The sequence below is a fragment of the Lactuca sativa genome, chromosome 1 (genome assembly GCF_002870075.4).
Source record: "Lactuca sativa cultivar Salinas chromosome 1, Lsat_Salinas_v11, whole genome shotgun sequence".
NCBI lineage: Eukaryota > Viridiplantae > Streptophyta > Magnoliopsida > Asterales > Asteraceae > Lactuca > Lactuca sativa.
In genome coordinates, this window is record NC_056623.2 from 65,367,378 (window position 1) to 65,389,997 (window position 22,620).

Here is a 22,620-nt window from a genome sequence, read left to right on the forward strand (position 1 = left end):
GAGGGTTGTCATGGGAGCAACTCGCTGAGTCCATAGGCAGACTCGACGAGTCTAGGCGGGGTTGCCCCGCGATTCGTTGCCGAGTAACTCGACGAGTGGAGAGGGAACTCGTCGTGTCTAAGAAGTTTAAAAAGGATTTAGAGACCCCGCATGGACTCGCCGAGTCACTCTTGTGTACTTGCCGAGTCTGGTCAGTGTTGACCGTTGACTTGAGTTATCTTATGTTGACTTTGGGAGTTTTGGTCAACAGAGGTAATAGAGGTCAGGGAGGGGTAAAATGGTCTTTTACCCATTACCTGGCTAGAGAGGGAAAGAGTAATCGCCGGTTAATTAGGGGTAAAATGGTCTTTTACCCATTACTCTGTTGACCCTCTGGTCAGTGTGTCTCAGTGGGACCCTCCAGTCCCAACTCTCTGTGGACCCTCTGGCCCTAACTTTATGGACCCAAAGGTCCTAACTCGGATGACTCTGAATCATGCATAACACATACCACAATAAATCCCATAAAATAAATAGCATACAAATACACTGGCACATAACTCTAAACCTAACTTTGTGGACCCTTTGGTCCTAGCTTTGTGGACCTTCCGGTCCTAACTCTGATACACACACATCATAAATCACATAGAAATAATGCAGTGCCAAACATCACATAGATAGCATACAATAACTATGTCACATAACTCTGTTACCACTCTAGGTAAAGTATAGTGAGAAGACTCACCTCAGATGTCTCGGTAAATCTCTGACTCGGTAGAAATATGGTCTAGCCTCCGCCTAGTCACATAAAGTAAATACTCTCATAAATATAACTCTCGAGACTAGACTCAACCCTCTCTTGGCACCCTCAGAAGGGTAAAAGACCATTTTACCCCTCTCTTGACACGAAGACCCCATTGTTGACCAAACCCTCAAAGTCAACAAAGTCAACGGTCAAACTTTGCCCTGACTTGCCGAGTGCACTTGGGCGACTCGGCGAGTCTACGCGTGTCCACTATCCCACTAGTCTCGCATGACACGCCGAGTCTTTCCCCTACTCGACGGGTTACACCTGGCATGAATCGCGGGGCCACCCCGACTCAACTCGCTGAGTCCTACTATGAACTCGGCGAGTTCCGCCTTGAACTTCAGTCCTCTATTTCCCTCTTACTCACCGAGTCATTCCCCCAACTCGGCAAGTTACTCACCGAGTGAACTATGGGAAAACCCTAGCCCTACTCGTCGAGTCTGTTCTTGGGACCTGACGAGTTCATGCCATGATCAAGCTCAAAAGACCTTCTGAGGTCAAATCCGTTCCTCTAACCCATAGATCTGGCCTCCTTAAGCAATATAAACACGTAAAGTCTGGATCTTGATGCCCATGCAAAGACCCAATGGCTCTATTTGAAGAAATGGCCTCAATATGTCACTCTAAGCTCATATTACCCAATGTCACCCCATAAAGATCATGGAGTTAAGGTCTCTGGACCTCTTTGGATCCAGATCCAAAGCCTCAACACAAGAAGGGACCAATTGCACCATCATTCACACTCTAAATGGGCTAGAAACCCTAACTCTCAAGGATTAACACCCAAAACTAAAGAAGGATCGAATATATACCTCAATATGAAGTCCTTAGGCTATGAAATCCACAGAATAGCACCCTCTTCAGCTCCCTATTGCCTTGGTCACCTTCTTCTTGCAAAAACACCCACACAAGGATAAAAAAAATGGCCTCTTCTTCCTCACAAACGCTCTAGATCGCTTAGGGTTTCACTCAGGGGGTCTGGTAGCCGCAATTGGTGGCTATAAGCCCCTTTAAATAGGTCTCAATCATCGGGAATTAGGGCTTCATTAAACAGCGCAGACTCGCCGAGTCCACTACTCGACTCGCCGAGTCTGGTCATTAACCCGGATGGAATTCACGACTCTACTCGGCGAGTCTAAGCATCAACTCGCCGAGTCCCTCCAAAATAAAGAATAAATAATGTACCTGGGAATCCGGATGTTATAGCGAGCATGTCCACGTCTCGTCCCAATGGTACGTTGTAAACATTCTTCCTCGTTTACTTCTCCTCCTTCCCCAATCTCGTTTTGCATTTTGTTATAATCATTTTGAATTTTCTCCTAAAATAAAGAAAACAATTAACATACGTTAATTAAAACAAACAAATAAACTTAAACATTCAAATAATAATAATATTCATTAAACAAGAAACTATAATTAATAATAATATATTTAAACAACATATTCATTTCGTTTATCACTTACCCAGTCTTCTTCTGCTCGACTTGTACACCAATCCGAACCTTCTTTGTAGCGCATTTGTCTCCAACCCTCAATATGCTACGACTTGATTCTCATTTTTTCCTATAATAAGTGAAAAAACAATAAATATATTTGTACAAATGGTAATAACAATTTTAAATAATATTAATGTATTTTATTACCTCTAAATAACGTCGTTGAGCATAGGGTCTACATCCGTGAGCACTTGTGTGTGGAAGTTTCGACCTAGTAACTTTATTTTTGTCCGACGTGCGTCTGTATTCCTCGGTCAAAAACAACAAATCAATCATATCGTTCCAAGCTTGGGCGGTCCAATTCAGGCGGTGGATGTCTTCTTGCCCTTTCCACATTATCTGATACTTGCGCTCTCGATAAGCTCTTCGCATATCTACTTGGATACCTGCTCGAAGGGGTTCCCACAATTTTGTGCCACGATACCTATTAATATCAAAATAAGTCCGCAAAAGGAAAAACATATTTGATTAGTAAAAAAAATATTTAATAAGTGTAAAGTTCAATACATATAAAATATATTGTATACTTACCTCTAGCTCGGGATATAAATCATCTTTGTACTTGGTAGGAACACGATGCCAAGTATGATAATGCAACAGTACCTTTGATCCCACCAGATTTGAGATCAGTCTGACAAACGTTTGCCCATTGTCCACTATAAATTGATACGTCCGCCCGGAGATATCAATTCTCAAATCCAAAGGTCTACACTTTTTTTTCATACTCATCGTACAAATTTAAGTTTCTCCCTTTGCCACACACATTCACATTCACATTCTTCGCTTGTGCTATATTTACATATACATTTGGAAATTTAGAAATTTAAAACTTTAATATATCTAATACTTAAAAATTTCATATAACTTACAAGATTGGCAACCCGATGGTACACCGCGTGCAATCTCGTGTGGAGGTCTATCCCCACCGTCTCCTCTGTGTCCCCTCGCGACTTCTACCATCTGTTTAATAAATATTATAAACATTCATAATATATAATAAAGCTACAAATAAGCAACATTTCAAAATTTAACAAATATTATAAGCAATCAAGATATATAATAACAATAACATACCATCAATCAGATTCATCACTAGAACAATATACATGTACAACATCATGATCACTGCCATAGTTTTCATTATTTATTTCTTCATCTGAAGAGTACGTATCATCATCGTCATTTTCATCGTTAATGAAATCGTCATCGTTTATATTAGGAGCAACATTCCTCCTAGCAACCACACTTGATTCACCAACTTCACCTAAAGTCGTCTGCATAGGTAAGGTGCCTAAGGCGACAACCAAGGTAAAATCAGTTGATTGAGTGTTGTTCACGACATCTATCTCATTCATAACACCGATACTTGGATGATTCCAAAGTTTTCGATTATGAACCTCTTCCACAACTCTCCAGTTATTGTTTTGAGTGGGGTCTTGGAGATAAATACTTGTTTAACTTGTGTGGCTAAGATGTATTGTTGATCATCATACCACGTTTTACTGACATACCATTCATGACTGGTATCGATAAGAATCATATTATTTTTAAACGTCCATTACGTAATAAGGCATTGAACCATTTACCACGAAAGAGTACAACTGATTTATCATATAAATAATGCAACTCTATGATCTCCTCTAATTGACCATAGAATGGTGTACCGTCTTCTCTGAATGTAACAACACCAATATTTTGAGTAGTGCGTCGGAGATCACGACTATTCACGACAAATTGGACACCATTTAATATGCACACAGAGTAAGAATATGCACGCAACGGACCATATGCCAACGCCTTTAATTCGTCAGTACAGTCCGAAGGCACATCTTTTTGGAGACAATAAATCTGTAAGGAAATATAAGATTGTATTTTTAAGTAATAAATTAGTTTTACATTATAAATATATAACATACTTACCTTTTCTTTGAACCATGAAGGAAATTCCTTTTTGCAATCACTTTCAGGCAATTCTAATTTGAATTCACTGAATATGGGACAAAATAATTAGAATAGTTAAAACACTAAAGGTAGTTAATAGATTAGAAACTTACGATTTGTAGCTTCTCATCTCATCCTCATCGTAATTGTTTAGTACAAACCAATGCAATGATTTTTTGGCCTCTTTACAAAGTTCAACGATTTTCTTAGTCGACATTGTTCGACATTGTGATGAGAACAGAGAAAATTGCCTTTTTGGAAGGCCGGAATCATAATTTCTATCAGCATTGTTTGAATTTAGTTTGCATACCCTCAAGATACATAGAGCAGAATGTCAAAGCTTCGTCTGCAACATAACCCTCTGCTATTGAACCTTCTGGTTTGGCTTTGTTTCTAACATAATTTTTAAGTTTTTTCATATATCTTTCAAAAAGATACATCCATCTCATGTGTACAGGCCCTCCAAGAATGGCGTCATCAGGTAAATGAAGAATAAGATGAATCATTATGTCGAAAAATGTTGGAGGATATATCAACTCAAGATTGCATAAGATCTTCACCACTTATGTTCTGGCATTTCTCATATAGTTAACATCCAATGACTGTGCACAATTTTTTTTAAAGAATGTACACATGTCAATGATTGTTCTTGAAACATTTGGTGAGAGACATGCTCGAACCGCTATAAGTAGCAATCGTTGCATGAGGACGTGATGATCGTGAGACTTCAGCCCAACCAAATTTGATTCAATATCATTAACTTTCAAATAGAAATGAAAATAAAATACTTTAATAAACAATATAAAAAAAAAATATGTTGCTATTAATAACTTTTGTACTTTAAATATTTTTTACTTAATAAACTTTACTCTCAATAAACGTACTTTTATTAGCTTAAATATTTTTATATTTTGTTTTATGTTGCTATTAGTAACGTTTGTGCTTAATAAAAAAACATTTTAACTTAAAAATTAGATTGTATACATAGTTACACTGTCTAACTTTTTGTTTGAGAAAAAAGCGGACGGAATATTATTTTGTTTTTTTTTTCAATTCCGGCATTGTACTTTTAATATATATATACATTTTTTTTTCAATTACAGAAAAAAAAACTCTTATCGATCGTCATTAGAATGTATTTATAGTATATATACATATTTTTTTTTTCAGTTACAACATTGTACTTATATTCACTTAAGCTAATAAACTAAACAAATAACACAGCCATACATATTTTACATTTTATATATAAAATTTCATACCAACCTAAACAAAGATCACAATCATACATATTTCACAATCATACAATTTCAATTTCATATGAACCTAAACAAATTTGACTTTCATATAATCTTTTAACCACAATTTCAGATGTACCTAAACAAATTTGATTTTCATACAATTTCAATTTCCTATAAACCAAAACAAACAACAATATACATATACCAAACCAACAAACAATATACATATACAAAAAAAAAAAAAACAATCACACGTATACCAAACAAACAACACAATCACACATATACCAACCAAACAACACCGTTCTATAATCAAAAGACGATCAATTTTAGTTTCAATTTCATGAAAACTTATGCATATATATATAATTTCAATTTCAATAAAATTCAATAAAAAGAAACTAACCTGTGATTTTTTTCTTGCTGTTCTTCTTGGTGTGACGGGGACTCCCCTTGTGAAGATCGATGGTGAGTGGCTGGTGGTCACGGGACATAAAAGAAAATCAGAAAATGCGATCGTTCTTCCGATCGTTCAAAATCGTTGTTGGGTTCCAGCAATAAAATACGAAGGGTGGTGAAGGAGATAACCTGGAACAATGGGCGCCGGTGAACAACTCTCGGTGGGAAGTTCTGGCGGGAGAACGGCCGGTGGTGCTTCACCACCGGTGAAAACCTTTAAACACAAAAAAAACCCAAATTTGGGGTAAAAATCATTACCACACAACAATATTCAACGAAATAGGAGTAGAAAAGGTTTACCTTGGGCTAATCGTCGGGTATGATGGCTGGAATCGGATTTTCGTCGGAGGAAAAAGAAGGGTTTGCGTCGCTATGCAAATGAACGAAGGTTGCGCATTCTTTAGGGTAAAACCCTATGCCGGCGACAAGTCGTCAATATAGGGTTAAATAAACGACGTCGTTTCAATATTTTGCTGAAACAAAAAAAAATCAAAAATTAAAACCCTATGGCGACGACTTGTCGTCTGGATAGCACTGTGATGCGGATCGCGACGTGTCATGCCTACGACAAGTCGTTGGTATAGCATACGCAAAACTACGTCGTTTTGTTTTTCTAGCACATGGATTAAAAATAAATGGAAACTATATTTTTTTTATACCTATACCGACGACTTGTCGTCGGTATTGAATTTAAGAATACCGCCAGTATTTCATTGTTCCCGCCAGAGTTTTTTGCCGACGACTTGTCGTCGGCATAGGGGTCCTAGTCAAAGTAAATTAGTTAAAGTTCGCAAATCGTATGGCGACGAGAAGTCGTTGGCATAGGGGTCCTTTTAGCGACGACATCTGTCGTCGGGATAAGTGTCGTCTGCATAGGTCCGTTTCCTTGTAGTGTACCCACGAATTCATATTCAGGCGAAAGCTTCATCGTGTCTTTAACATGATTCAACTTCTCCATTGTGTTACCCCAACCCTAAAATCTAATCGCTACTATAACAGACAAATAGACATAAGCATAGGCGGGTATCATATCGAATTGTTCTTGAACGAACTTACCACAAACATTCAATGTTATGAGTACGGGGTCTATGTAAGACCAACAAAGTTCCTAACATATTAGGTGAAATTGTACACATATTTTCCATTGATTGGTGCGGTTTTATCATAAATTATCTTAAACCTTGTAAAAACAATTCGAAGAGGGATGAACCAGTATGTTATTTCATTGGTCCTGTCATAATATTATCTGATAAATTTCATAAAACTTATTATGTTTTCAATTTTTTGTGATTTTAAAACTGTGTTTTTTGTTTTTTTCAATTAATTAAGAAACCATATTTTACAATTTGTTGCAACGCTTGACCATTTTTTTGGTTGCCACTGTTGAAATGACATTAGACGCTGACGTGACACTGTTTGGTAGTTATCGTGCGTGTGATTCGTAAGTTAGAAGAAAAAACGAAAAAAAATGATATAAAATAGCTTTACTTGTTTTATGCTTAAAAAAGAAAAACAAATGTGTTGTAATGTAATTAATAGTTTTGCATCTTTTCCATTTAGAAAGTAAAATATAACACTTGCATAGTAAAAACAACTTATTAAAGTATAATAACATTGACAAATAAATATACATAAATACATGTTCCAAGCAAAAGCATTCTAGCTAGCAAGAAGCTAGGATTACAAGACATTAAGACATTCAACCTTTGGATCTAAACACCAGTTAATTAATATACTTACCATGAGTGAAATGCATTAGGTTCGACTGCCTCTTTCATTTGTTCAAACACGTCCCAAAATACCAAAATTTAACTTTGCATGTTAATAAAGTTTTTATAAGCTTATCAGTTTACCAAACATATTGTCTACAAAAAGCATATATAATAAAATGCTACCAAAGTTTTAAACATCTTAAATGCAAAATCAAATGTCACTAGGTGACACCTAGGCTTCATCTAATTGGATAGGCTTGTCCAAACTGCTACCTCCACTCTTGGTCATAAACAGCCTTCCTAATCTTTCATCTTCACTTGCCTCTTAGACTTCCTAAACTTCTTAAGAATCCTAGCATGAAGAGCATTGAGACTAGTCAACTTATGGAGTGCAAGAGTTTGTTGGGTAGTATTCAACTGTCCAACAGTACCCACTGCAGCTTGATCCCTAGCATCTTGGACCGCTCCATCATGAACACCTTCGTTTTGAACACATGCATCTGGAACACCCTCCACCCCTTCACCTTGACCCATGTTTGGTTGAACCCGTTGAACTTGAAACCCTGCTAGAGATTTTTTATTTATCAAAATGGTCATTTTTACAATTTTGGTCACTTAATTAAGGCATTTGGACCACTCAAAACTGAAATATAAGAACATCTTGAAACCTGCAACAGTTTTTTTGGTCAACATGGCAGTTTTTACCTTTTGGGTCAGTTTGGTCATTTCCCCATTTTGGTGTTTTTGGTCAGGTGGACCGCATTTGGCCTTAACCCTTAAAGAATTTAAAATTTAAAGATGATTAATCTAGATAGTATCAAAGTATACTATACTATACTATATATATATATATATATATATATATATATATATATATATATATATATATATATATATATATATATATATATATATATATATATATATATATATATATATATATATATATATATATATATATGAGTTTCAAATAAAATTCACAATAATTTGTGGGAGTTAATTAACATGAGACTAATAAGTTAGAAAAAAAAAATGAATGAAAAAGCAAAGTGAAATAAAATAGCTTTATACTTGTTCTAGGAATAAAAAATCAAAAAAGATATATGTTGTGTTGTAATAACTATGCATGTGTTGGATTTAGAAAGAAAAAAGAAAACACTTGCACAATTATTATATATAACAGCAATTGGTAAAAATATGATAATGTTATATCATATATACATATTGGTTGGTACCTGCTTGTGCCTGCCTAACAACAGGCATGATTTTCCTGCTTTTCATCTCATCTATCAACCCCATGGCATCATCCTTTTTCCCTACTTTACATGCAGCATCAATTGCAATAGAAAACGAGACCTCATCAATGAAAACCCTTGATTGCTGCGTAAAATGCTTGAACAAGCATAGAGCTTCATCAAGCTTCCCTATATGCCACAAGTGTTCCATCATCCGCCTCACAAACTTATGATCGATTTTAATACCTCCTGATTCCATTTCCTTACAAAGATCCAATGTCTTGTCAGTATCCCCTTTCAGACAATACCCTCCAATTAACTCACCATAACAATCTGCATTGGGGACAACTTCTCTAATTTTCATTTCAAGAAACATATCTTCTGCCTCTTGTAGCTTCGACTGTAATACCATAACTTGAATGATATAATAATATGGATAAACATTAAGCAACGGCTTATTCAATTTCTTTACTAACTGAAAGGCTAAATCAGTTTTCCCATTGCAGCAAAGGGCATAAATATACATACGATAAGTGAGATCATCAGGTTCAACTCCAGCCTCTTTCATTTCTTCAATCACGTTCCAAGCTTCTTTCAAACAACCCTTCTTACAAATTACGTACAACAGGAGCCCATATGTATACAAATTAGGAATCATTCCATCCCTCCTCAGTACTCTGTAAACCTGCTCTACGATATCCTCTAAGTCCTCTTTAATTAACTGGGACATTATAAAATTACACGTTTTTGTTGACACCACAAGTACACCCCTCCTTTTCATCTTGATCAAAGTGTGTATCACCTCCTTAAACTTTCCAGCACTTGCATACACCGTAAGCAACCCATTAACAGCTTTTATCAAATTTTCCTCCATCAACGCGTCAAACAGATCATCAGAAATTTTAAAACTAACAACTTCCCAATTTGTATTATCAATAACGTCATTAATCACATTATTTGACCTTGCATCCATACCCCAATCCCAATGACACAGCAATCGAACAACTGCCATGTAAGTTTCTAGATCATGTTTAAAACCAGACTCTTTCAATTCACGCATATATAACAGCGCACTTCTACGTTCTCTTTTCGACTGCTCCAATAGGGTTTCATTAATTACCTTGAACTTACCGAGTTTTTCAAGCGCACGACATAACACATTGGTATCCGAAGAAGAGTCTGACACGTCGGAGCATGTTGTATAGACAACCGAACTAACACGTTGGAGATTCCATGAACGTTTTACCAAATTACAGCAAGAAGCCAACCGGGTAAAAGGAGGCGGCATAGCGTTTCGAGGTTAATCTTTAGGGTTTAGGTCCCGTACTTGGTAAAAAACCAAGGTTTATGGTCTAAGTTTATAAATGGGTTATTACTTGTGATTATTTTTTGCCTTTAAAGAATACAAAACGTGTGTTTTACTTGTTGATTTTGTAACTTTACCTATTTTTGAAGGTTATAATGTTTTGTCAACCAACTAAACTTAGTGGTGAGTCAACTCATCGTTGTGATGTAAGCCAAGAATTATTTCGTCTATTTACTTCCACCAACCCTCCAACATACTTCTGTCATGATCTTTGCACATCTTTGGAATCAAGTTTCTTCTCCATTCGCCCTGCATTTATCCGGCCACCAAGTGATCCCCCAAACCACCACCATAGTCCCGACTTCCGTCATGAACCAAAGTCATTTGTCTTTCGAGCACAAATTTAACCTGAAAATCAATGAACACGATGAACCCAAAAATCATCATCTTCCTTTCACCATTTTCATGGAACTCAGCATTTGAAGAGTGTTAATGGTTGGTGTCTTCATTGGTCTTACTTTCTTTTTCATGATTCCTATAGCATTTGTTCAACCTTTGGCCAACATTGAATCAATTGAGAAAGTTGTTCCGTTTTTGAAACCCAGTATCAATATGTAAGTGGATATGAACCAAAAACTGATAAATTTTTTTTATGAAACTAGAATTGTAGAATGAGGTTGTTCCTAATGGTATCATTACAGTGGAACTATAAAGGCAGTTATTTAAGAGTTTCTTCCTCGGATCATGTTGAAGATCCAATGAGTTGGATTCCTCGTTGTTGTGTCTGTACACAAACGGATGCACTCTATCGCGATTTGAATGAAACAAACATATTTGGAACAAGAGATTTCAGGTCACCAATCACTCTCTCTTTCCTCTACTTACTGAAAACGAAATCATTTGATTAAAATTTGTACATTTGAAAAAAAAAAATGAATCTTGATTAACGATATTTACTTTGTAGCTTAATCTTTTGATTTCTTCTGTATAGTAGTCAATTGCGTCGATCTTCTTGTTCAGAAATGCAAAACTGGTCCGACTAAAGACCCTAAGTTCTCAATTGCCATAAATCGCTGTTAAATCCCGTGACAAATTCTACTTTTCCCCACTCAATCGCTCTGATTTCTATTTCTTTTCTCTGTAAATCAAATTTCCGGTGATTAGTTATTGATTAACTTGAAAGAAACTTAAAGGGTTAACAGTGGAGACACTACAGTCATCACGAAGCATCACAAGATCACAAGTTATGGATATGGCTTCCGAGAACAGAAAAGCGACAACACCAGTGTAACCATAGCATCACGTGAGTTTTCTGTCGTAATTAAATCTCGTTTTTCAATAATTACTCAAATGGTTTTCGTGTTTTGATTTTTTTTCATCTCTGTTTTAGTACATGAAAACGATGAATCTATGAAAGACGTTGAAATTGTGGAAGCTAGACCAAAGAAATTATCTACGAGCCACTTGTTTTGATGCACGCCACGTGTTTGTGGAAATGATCCACCAGCTCCAAAGAAGGAAAGGAGGATGGTGTATTACACGGTGGTGGATGATGGGAATGTTGATGGATGAAGACAAGGAAGAAAAAGGTGGTGGGCATGAGATTGTTGCCAGCAGGATATCTTTAGTAGCTACTGTCTATATATATATATATATATATATATATATATATATATATATATATATATATATATATATATATATATATATATATAGAGAGAGAGAGAGAGAGAGAGAGAGAGAGAGAGAGAGAGATGATGATGATGTGGATTAGCTATATGACATTTGCAAACTCATGATTAGGATGAGGTCACTAGGTAACTCCTTCAAAATTTCCAAAAAGACCTTTTAAAATCTAAGAAATACAAGTTCGTGCCCTACAAATGCGTAAAATAGTCACGAATGATCATTTAAACCAATATATTAAAGTTTGTTGGGCTATAGGGACAATAACTCTTTAGAAATTACTAGTTTATAACTTGAGAGATGTCGGTTACAAAATTAAACTATCATAGTAAAATTTCAAAATTACTAATCAATTATTTAAAATAAATTATTAATTAAAATATATTTTTTTAGTTATATAAAATTATAATTGTTGATTTAAATAAATATACGTATATCACTTTATAATCTATATTAATTTTATTTTTATTTTTATTCTAATTTTATTAATTTAATGTAATCAGAATGAGAAATTTCAAATTTGAAATCGAGAGTGAATAGGTTGACAAGAGATGTGACATTAATTAGAAGACTTAATAGAATGACATATGAAAAAAAAACATATTCTTTTATTGAAATAGGGATGACATGAGCAGTCTTTATGGTTTTATTATCTTTAAGAGTTGCAGACCACTATAGCTACATTAGTTTTTGTTCTTAAGTTTGTTAAAAATGCTTTTTTTTCATTTTTTATTTTCTTATTATTATTGTTTATTGACACTAAAAGAAATATTGCCATTACCAGTGACACCAATAGCGGCGACAATATCAATTTGTTGTCGGTAATGCTTAGTGACCCGAATCCATGTTTTCACCTTCTGGTAAATGTCAACCATTCGATTGTGTTTTTAATCCAATTACTGAGGTGGTTGTGGAACACATAAAACCAATACCGACGACAGAAAGTCGCCGCTAAAGACCTAAAATTGTCGCCGCTAAAGGTCGAAAAAATTGTGCCTTCATTTCCCTCTTCGTATGTCACCGCTATTGGTTCGTGTCGCCGGTAAATCTTTAGTTGTTGCTGCTATTAGGCGTCGCCGCTAAAGGTCGATGTAGATTTCACCCAGTTGATTCCGTTTTCTGCCTTGTGCTCTTATTTTCTTCCATTTCTCATTTGCTCCGACATTCTCCCTCTCCCAACGATTCTCCCGCCGATTCTCTCCATAATAGAAGACACACCTGCAACCACCGGAAACTTTCCGTCTCCGGCCACCGACGCTATTATTGTTGTTGATTTCCTCCTCAATGGTTTGTGTTTCCTTCCGCATTTCTTCCTTTCTTTCTATTTTAATGTCGATTTCCATAAGCATTTCTGATTAATTGCATATATTTTTTTTTCAAAAAACTTTTTCCTCTCGGGCCATTACCACTACCGCGGGTTGTACAACCACCACCACTACTACGCCCACTACTAATTTCTGGCCTCCATAGATTCTATTTACCGATTTTGGAGATTAATTGCAAAACTATGTGTATTTGGTGTATATGTGGTATTTGTGTATATTTGATGTATATGTGTATTTTTTATATGTATATGTGAATTTGGTGTATGTGTGTGAAAATTTGTGTGCTTAATATAATTAGGATGCTATTGTTTATTTGATATATGTATTGAGAATGTACGTGCATTTTGTGTATATGTGGTATGTGTACGTGAAAGTATGTGTCTTTGATGTTATTATATATGTATGTATGTGAAAGCATGTGTTTTTGGTATAAGTAGGATGTTATTGTGTATTTGATATATGTATTGAGAATGCTATTATTGTAGAATCCTATTATTGAAAAAAAAACAAACACATAAAGTAAGATGTTATTATTGAGAATGCTAGTTTTTTTTAAAAAAACAATGAGGATGTTAAAAAAGTAGGATGCTATTATTACCAATGAAAAAAATAAAGTGTGACATTCCCAAATTCACGGCCAGAAAAAGACCGATTTGATTTATGCTTTTAAAATAAATTCAGAGTAATCCTATGATTAAAAGAGTTGCGAAATTTATTCCAAAAACAAAATATGATAAAATGAAATTTATCAAAACATTTCTTTAAGAAATGTATTTTTATTATATAACAAAAACTCGGGATGTCATGTTCCGATACAGATCAAAAACATAAACGGAACATTATAAGCCTTACAACAGTTATATAGAACTACATGCCTATAAACAAAATATCTTCACAAGTTGTCCAACTTATGCTCTTGCGCCACTACCTGTAATACAAAGAAACTGAGTGGGTCAGACTTGGGAGCCTGGTGAACATATAAGGTTTTCAACCCACAATAATTTTATTAAGTTCATCAACCAACAATAACCCGATTACCCATTCTCGTTATCCTCACTATATGTCCCTAAAACAACTATCACGAGGGACCTAGTCTAAGGATTATCATTGGGATGGACACTACTACAAAGGGGTTTCCTTAACAATAAATGCCCTAAAGAAAACCATGAAGGGGATAGAGTACACCGGTGAACACACCGTTCACAACACCTACAGGTTATGAACCTGCCAGCGTTCCACTTGACTATCGAGAAGGAATCCATGGTCGTCATTCATACTCCGCTAGATGACTAGATCAACAACAACATCGAGACCTCTCATCATTTTATTTCATCACACATCAACTATCTACCCATGTTCTACCCAATATATATATACACACACACACACACAACATAAAACATGTATACAACATTCAATCAATACTTATTTCAAAAAACAAATAATATATAATACCATAGCACGCATTTTATAGAGAATACTTCGTATTTATGTGTTAGAAGAAAATGAATATACACTCACCTGATAAGAAGATGATCGGACAACACTACGACTTGTAAAGTAGTATTCTTCGATGAAACCGGGATGTTTTCTCCAAAACCGGGCTTCTCGTGGGAAGAGTTTCGGCTCGGAACTCTTTTCTTCTCAGGATCTTCGGAGTGTCGGGACTGGGTTTGGGTGTCGGGATGATACCAGGACTTTGGGGGGGCTAAAAGAGGGCTTAGACAGTATAAAGAGTGAGAGAATGGTAAAGTAGCAACCTAAACCGGCTGCCCTTTGGTTTCTATTTATAGGGTGAGATTTCGCCTCTCACGTCGTGAACCATTAGTGTAATGCATGTGTTTAAGGCCAAGCATTATAAAACCAATGTAATAGATAGGGTCACCAATGGTAACTCAATTCGAAGTAATAAAAAGAAATTATGTGAAGATTATGTGATTTATGTGCTTTATACTTGTTTGTAATAATATAATAAATTAAGAATAAACATAATCATAAAAAATTTAAGTGCTAGATAAACCCGATATCGATGAAGGAAGTTGTAGTGGTCGTGACGAGGATTTCGGACATATAAAGAACGCCGAAATCGGAGTTATAACGAAGAAGTCATGACTTGCCGAAGTTTCGCGACAGAACCGGCACGACACTGCGCAACGTAAATAGTGAATTTATAATGGAGAAATTTTAGCCTTAACAATCAAAATGATAATTGAAGCTCCCATTAATAGGAGTTCGACAATAAAAAGACAGTCGAAAACGGAGTCCGTATGTAGAAGTTATGAATTCTACAGGACCGTTTAGCAGTGTAATCTTCTCGTATTGTTAAATTTAAGATCGTTCGAGAATTAGCCGAGAAAGTCTAAACGAAAGTTGTAGAGTACGGTCCCACCTAGGCGTGGATATAAAGAACGTCAAAACGGAACTCGTATGCGAAATTTACGAATTTTAGAAGTTGAGAGAAAGAAATGCGAGCTGGATGCGAGGCTATGCCTTGCGTAGTCCAAAGGACGCCCCGCGTCCGAGGTACGCCCAACGTACGAGAAAGACTACTCCCCGCGGTTTGACTTCTTCTGCGGTCCGAAGTGCTCCACAAAGCCCCATCTGAATCGCAACACGTACACTACGCCTTGCGTAGATCCAAGGGTACGCGCCACGTACTGCGAGGCTTTGACCTTATAAAAGGGAGTGCGAGGCCAACCGATTTCTCACTCATTTTACACCTTTCTCTCTCTCACTCTACTCTCTCTCTCTCTCTCTCTCTCTCTCTCTCTCTCTAGTCAACCTAAACCACTCCCAAGCCTAGGAATCCTCCTTAGCATTAGAAGAGAGCCCCGGAGCACCCATAGGCTCCAAGAAAAAGAGTTTTTCGGTTTGAAACTCTGCCCGTGTGGAGACCGATTTTCAAGCATATCTCCAGGTTTCGTCAGAGAAGATCATTTTAGGAAACGAAGTGCTGCCTGAGTCACCACCTATTAAGTGAGTACATACTCACTTTCTTCTTACATATAGATACGAAGTATTCTATAAAATTTTACCTGCTATGTGTATATACTATCTGTTTGTCTGAGATCCATGCTAGAAAAAAATGAAAGAAAAAATGATATAAAATAGCTTTACTTGTTCTATGCTTAAAAAAGAAAAACAAATGTGTTGTAATGTAATTAATAATTTTGCATGTGTTCCATTTAGAAAGTAAAACATAACACTTTCAAAGTAAAAACAACTAATTAAAGTATAATAACATTGACAAATAAATATATACATAAATATATGTTCCAATCAAGAGCATTCTAGCTAACTAGAAGCTAGGATTATAAGACATTAAGACATTCAACTTTTGGATCTAAACACCAGTTAATTAATATACTTACCATGAGTGAAAACATTAGGTTCGACTGCCTCTTTCATTTGTTCATACACGTACGTCCCAAAATACCAAAATTTAACTTTGCATGTTAAAGCTTTTTTAAGGTTATCAGTTTACCAAACATATTGTCTACAAATTAAAAAGCATAATAAAATGCTACAAAAGTTTTAAACATCTTAACATGCAAAATCAAATGTCACTAGGTGACGCCTAGGCTTCATCTAATTGGACAGGCTCGTCCAAACTGCTACCTCCACCGTCTTTGTCATAAAAAGCCTTCCTAATCTTTCATCTTCACTTGCCACTTAGACTTCCTAAACTTCTTCAAAATCCCAGCATGAAGGGCATTGAGACTAGTCAACTGCTGTAGTGCAAGAGTAATTTGTTGGGTAGTATTCAACTGTCCAGCATAACCCGCTGCAGCTTGGTCCCTAGCATCTTGAACCGCTCCATCACGAACACCTTCATATTGAACACATGCATCTGGAACACCCTCCACCCCTTCACCTTGACCCTCGTTTGGTTCAACCTGCTGAACTTGAAACCCTGCCAGAGATTTTTACATTTTTTGTCACGTACGTAAGTCATTTGGACCACTCAAAGCTGAAATATAAGAACATCTTGAAAACAACAATTTTTTTCGGTCAACATGGCAATTTTTACCTTTTGGTGTTTTTGTTCACGTGGACCGCATTTGGCCCTTTAAGAACTTAAAATTTAAAGATGATTTATCAAACTTATAATATATATATATATATATATATATATATATATATATATATATATATATATATATATATATATATATATATATATATATATATATATATATATATATATATATATATATATATATATATATATATATATATATATATATATATATATATATATATATATATATATATATATATATATATATATACACACGTTCATTTGAGACCACCTATATTTTGTGAGACCGTGAGACGTATTTTTTTTTTTTTAGTTAATTCAAGTTCCGAAAATAATATTTAAAAAAAGAATTTTTTGATTTTTCCATTTATTTTGCATTTTAAAATTATTTTTAGAATATGTACAATGTAATATTCTATTTAAAATATTTCACGTATTTTTAAAAAAAATAGAATATTTTTTTTGTTTATTTTTATTTATTTTTATTTATTTTTAGTTAATTCAAGTTCAGAAAATAATATTTAAAAAAAAGAATTTTTAGATTTTTTCATTTATTTTGCATTTTAAAATTATTTTTTAGAATATGTCAGTGTAATATTCTATTTAGAATATTTCACGTATTTTTCAAAAAAAAAACGGAATATTTTTTAGTTAATTCATGTTCCGAAAATAATATTTAAAAAAAGAATTTTTGGATTTTTTTTCATTTATTTTGTATTTTAAAATTATTTTTAGATTTGGTCTCACGGTCTCACAAAATTTGAATGGTCTCAAATGAATCTGAACCTCTCTCTCTCTCTCTCTCTCTCTCTCTCTATATATATATATATATATATATATATATATATATATATATATATATATATATATATATATATATATATATATATATATATATATATATATATATATATATATATATGAGTTTCAAATAAAATTCATAATAATATGTGGGAGTTAAATGAGACTAATAAGTTAGAAAAAAAAAATGAAGGAAAAATCAAAGTGAAATAAAATAGTTTTAATTACCTGTTCTAGGATTAAAAAAATAAAAAAATGTTGTGTTGTAATAATTATGCATGTGTTGGAGTTAGAAAGAAAAAAGAAAACACTTGCACAATTATTATATATAACAGCAATTGGTAAAAATATGATATTGTTATATCGTATACATATTGGTTGGTACCTGCTTGTGCCTGCCTATCAACAGGCATGATGTTCCTGCTTTTCATCTCATCTATCAACCCCATGGCATCATCCATTTTCCCTACTTTACATGCAGCATAAATCGCAATACAAAACGAGACCTCATCAATGAAAACCCTTGATTGCTGTGTAAAATGCTTGAACAAGCATAGAGCTTCATCAAGCTTCCCTATTCGCCACAAGTGTTCCATCATCTGCCTCACAAATTTCCCATCGGTTTTAATACCTCCTGATTCCATTTCCTTACAAAGATCCAATGTCTTGTCAGTATCCCCTTTCAGACAATACCCTCGAATTAACTCGCCATAACAATCTGCGTCAGGGACAACTTCTCTAATTTTCATGTCAAGAAACACATCTTCTGCCTCTTGTAGCTTCGACTGTAATACCATAATTCGAATCATACAATAATATGGATAAACATTAAGCAGCGGCTTATTCAATTTCTTTACTAACTGAAAGGCTAAATCAGTTTTCCCTTTGCTGCAAAGGGCATAAATATAAGTCCGATAAGTGAAATCATCAGGTTCAACTCCAGCCGCTTTCATTTCTTCAATCACGTATTCACGTTCCAAGCTTCTTTCAAACAACCCTTCCTACAAATTACGTACATCAGGAACGCATATGTATCCACATCAGGAATCATTCCATAACTCTTCAGTTCTCTGTAAAGCAACTCTACGATATCCTCTTTGCCCTGTTTAATTAACTGGCACATTATAAAATTACACGTTCTTGTTGACACCACAGGTACACCCCTACTTTCCATCTCGGACAAAGTGAGTATCACCTCCTTAAACTTTCCAGCACTTGCATACACCTCAACCAACCCATTAACAGCTTCTGTCAAATTTTCCTCCGTCAATGCGTCAATCAGATCATCAGAAATCTTACAATTAACAACTTCCCAATTTGTATTATCAATGACATCATTAATCACATTATTTGACCTTGCATCCATACCCCAATCCCAATGACACAACAATCGAACAACTGCCATGTAAGTTTCTAAATCATGTTTAAAACCAGGCTCCTTCAGTTGACGTATAAATAACAACGCACTGCTCCGTTCTCTTTTCGACTGCTCCAAGAGGGTTGCATTAATTACCTTGAACTTACCGAGTTTTTCAAGCGCACGACATAACACATTGGTATCCGAAGAAGAGTCTGACACGTCGGAGCATGTTGTATAGACAAGCGAACTAACACGTCCGAGATTCCATGAACGTTTCACCAAATTACAGCAAGAAGCCAACCGGGTAAAAGGAGGCGGCATAGCGATTGAGGTTACTCTTTAGGGTTTACGGTCTGTAGTTGGTAAAAAAACCTAAGTCTAAGTTTATAAATGGGTTATTGTCCTAAAAATTAAAAATATAGCTAAATCCCTTAATTAACTTGTAAAAAATAACCAAAAAAAAAACTCAAATTACAAATATAACTATGAAAATCGCAAATGAATTAAGTTCATTTGCGATTTTAGCATTCCATTTGCGAACGTACAAGTCGCTAAAGTACAATGTTTTAACGATTTTTACGTTCGCAGATGGTTTATTTTAATTTTTTTGATTTTTTTCCAAATAAATATCTCTATTTCTAACTAAAATCATAGATGAATTAAGTTCATCTTCGATTTCCCCTCATCACACCTATGATTTGGCATTATTTTATTATACATAAAGTTTTGTAAAAAAATTATCAATTTAGTTGTTATTTCTTTGAAAAATTTATCTAAAACATCTATAATAAAATGAATTCTCCAAAAAAAAAATTTAAAAATGCTAGAAAAATGAAATCGTTGATAGTGTCTCTAGAGAGAGAGTTCTCCAACAAAAAAGTTTGAAAAATGAAAGAAAAATGAAAAAAAAGGAAATTACAGATGGACTAAGTTCATCTATGAACATACAAGTCGTTAAAGCACATATGTGCTTTAGCGATTTATACGTTCTCAAATGGGCAAGTAATATCGCAGATGTACTGAGTCCATCTGCGATTTTGGTAGTTATTTTTGTAATTTGGGTTTTTTTGGCTATTTTCCACAAAGTAATTAACGGATTATGTTATATTTGTAATTTTCTCTTTGTATAATGGTTTAAATGGTAACTCGTGATTATTCTTTGGCTTTAAAGGGCACAAACTTATGTTTTATCGGTTACCCATTTTTGAAGGTTATACCGTCTTGTCAACTGCCAACTGTAACACCGTAAATTTTCAAACAAAATTTTCATTTTAAAATTACATAATTCTCATAACACCTTTCACAAAAATCCCATTTATTTAATATACAAAATACAACTCCATAAATGTTCGATTAATAATCCAACATCCTCAAAACATAACTCTTTCTCTGGTGTGTACAATTAAGCCGACGCCTTCCCGCAATCCTGACGAGAACCTTAATCACATATCACATAACACAATAAGCACGAAGCTTAGTGAGTTCCCCAAAATACTACACGTATCTCATTAGCCTCCCATGGTTATACTTAGATAAGTCCCTCCGGTCACTGTGTCTCAGTGGGACCCTTCAGTTCCACATCTCGGGTGGACCCTCTAGTCCTAACTCTATAAGCTCAGAATAATACATAACATAAATCACAAAGACATAATGCAGGATATCAAATACTCCATATAAGCACATAAGACCCTCCAGTCACACAAAGCTTACCACTCTAGGTAAATATAGTGAGAAGACTCGCCTCAGATGATGAACAACTCCTATAAATGCTGCTGCTGCACCAGCCTCTAACACTGGACCAAAATCCACAATTACCCGAATAATATTTAAATCCAAATCCTCGCTCTTTAGGTCTAAAGGTAGTCCACTAACTAGCCTATTAATAACCTAAAATTCATTGGGCCCACCAAGGCCCAATAATGAATGGGATCTCCCGAGGCCCAACTCTCAAGTCCAAGTGACAAGCCCACCATAAGGACCCAAGGCATATATATAATATTTCTCTGCTCAAAGTCTCTAGTACACAAGCCCAAAGATCCATGTCCAACCCTTAAGGCCTATTATAAGATTTTAGCCCAAAAAAGGCCCACAACAAGGTTACGCGGGACGTACCTCCCTTGGTACGCTCAACATACACAAGCATGCACGAAATCTGATTGGGGACACCAACCCAGTACGCGGGGCGTACTAGGATTACGCTTGGCGTACGTCCAGTATGACTCTTCTCACTTTCTTGGTCTTAACCCATTAAGACCTTAGCTCATATCACATATTTGGACTCCTTAGAGGCTCTTACTCCATAAAGTCTATGACTTTAAGCTTTTGCATGGCTGGTAAAGTCACAAACACCCAAAACTCTCATTTTCTCATCTCAAAATGCACATATCTCATGCATGGGTTGATTCAAACGTCCAAGTCTCGATTTTTATAACTCCACACCACTAAAGACACTCAAAGAAGCTGATAATTAACTCTGGAGCTCAATATCTCATAAAGTCTCCAACTTTGGGACAAAACCCCTAAAATACACTAGAATGCTGCACAAATGAAAAGAGTGAGAAAGCTTTGAGCTTTATACCTCAATATGAAGCTTCCAACTCAGATAAGCTCAGATCTAAAGCCTGGAATCCGACTCCTTCTTCAAGGCTCCGTCTTCACTCCAAAGAAACACAAGATCACTCAATAGCTCACAAATGGACATACAACTCAATGGACGAGTATTTAGGGTTTGAGTGGGTTGATTATCTGAGGATGGTGGCCAGGAATGAGGCCATCTTATTCTTTATATAGGGACACCCCCTCATTTTGGGTTTTCACTTTGTGTCTAGTACGCCTAGCGTACCCTCTAGTACGCCCAGTGTACTCAACTGCCACCTTTCTCAAATAAGGGACCTATCTTGACAAAACGTCAAACTTCCATAAATTCCTCGATATAACTCCGTTTCCAATGAACCACATATCCACGGAAAGGTGAAGAGAAGCCCTACGCTTCTAGCAACTCGTCTCAGCCTCGAGGATTCCTTATTGCCCTGGTTGCAGCCCACGAACCCTAATCACGGACGATCCGAAACAGGATGTTACAGTTCTCCAAATGTTACCCACTGCACACCCAATCAAATGACTTACCAGCTTCCTTCTCATAACAACTATCTTGGCCCATCGTGACACACAAGTCACAAAGTTCGCTTTACCCCAAGCGAACACTACAACCCCACCTGAAGTCGTCTCA

The 22,620-nt window shown here is 35.5% G+C and overlaps 3 protein-coding genes across 3 annotated transcripts; all 3 read right to left on the bottom strand.

Moving 5' to 3' along the window:
• Window positions 1-7,936: 7,936 nt before the first annotated feature.
• On the bottom strand, window positions 7,937-10,159 carry LOC111893017 (pentatricopeptide repeat-containing protein At2g26790, mitochondrial). The gene is made up of 2 exons (XM_023889090.1): window positions 8,872-10,159; window positions 7,937-8,199 (listed from the first exon to the last, which is right to left on the bottom strand). Exons 1-2 carry the CDS (start codon window positions 10,157-10,159, stop codon window positions 7,937-7,939), a joined length of 1,551 nt encoding a protein of 516 aa, XP_023744858.1.
• Window positions 10,160-16,835: 6,676 nt separating this feature from the next.
• LOC111893018 (pentatricopeptide repeat-containing protein At3g04760, chloroplastic-like) lies at window positions 16,836-18,984 on the bottom strand. The gene is made up of 2 exons (XM_023889091.1): window positions 18,417-18,984; window positions 16,836-17,101 (listed from the first exon to the last, which is right to left on the bottom strand). Exons 1-2 carry the CDS (start codon window positions 18,982-18,984, stop codon window positions 16,836-16,838), a joined length of 834 nt encoding a protein of 277 aa, XP_023744859.1.
• An 8-nt stretch (window positions 18,985-18,992) lies between these two features.
• Window positions 18,993-19,712, bottom strand: LOC111893019 (pentatricopeptide repeat-containing protein At2g26790, mitochondrial-like). Its single transcript, XM_023889092.1, has one exon. The coding sequence runs from the start codon at window positions 19,710-19,712 to the stop codon at window positions 18,993-18,995; it is 720 nt and encodes a 239-aa protein (XP_023744860.1).
• Window positions 19,713-22,620: the final 2,908 nt, after the last annotated feature.

What these genes read in the sequence shown, in the direction of transcription:
- LOC111893018 (XM_023889091.1), bottom strand. Translation starts at nt 18,984, where the DNA reads ATGAAAGCGGCTGGAGTTGAACCTGATGATTTCACTTATCGGACTTAT. An exon ending in TGATAGGCAGGCACAAGCAG is followed by an intron (nt 17,102 to 18,416) that starts GTACCAACCAAT and finishes AATCTCTGGCAG; the next exon opens with GGTTTCAAGTTCAGCAGGTT.
- LOC111893019 (XM_023889092.1), bottom strand. Translation starts at nt 19,712, where the DNA reads ATGCCGCCTCCTTTTACCCGGTTGGCTTCTTGCTGTAATTTGGTGAAA.
- LOC111893017 (XM_023889090.1), bottom strand. Translation starts at nt 10,159, where the DNA reads ATGCCGCCTCCTTTTACCCGGTTGGCTTCTTGCTGTAATTTGGTAAAA. An exon ending in TGTTAGGCAGGCACAAGCAG is followed by an intron (nt 8,200 to 8,871) that starts GTACCAACCAAT and finishes AATCTCTAGCAG; the next exon opens with GGTTTCAAGTTCAACGGGTT.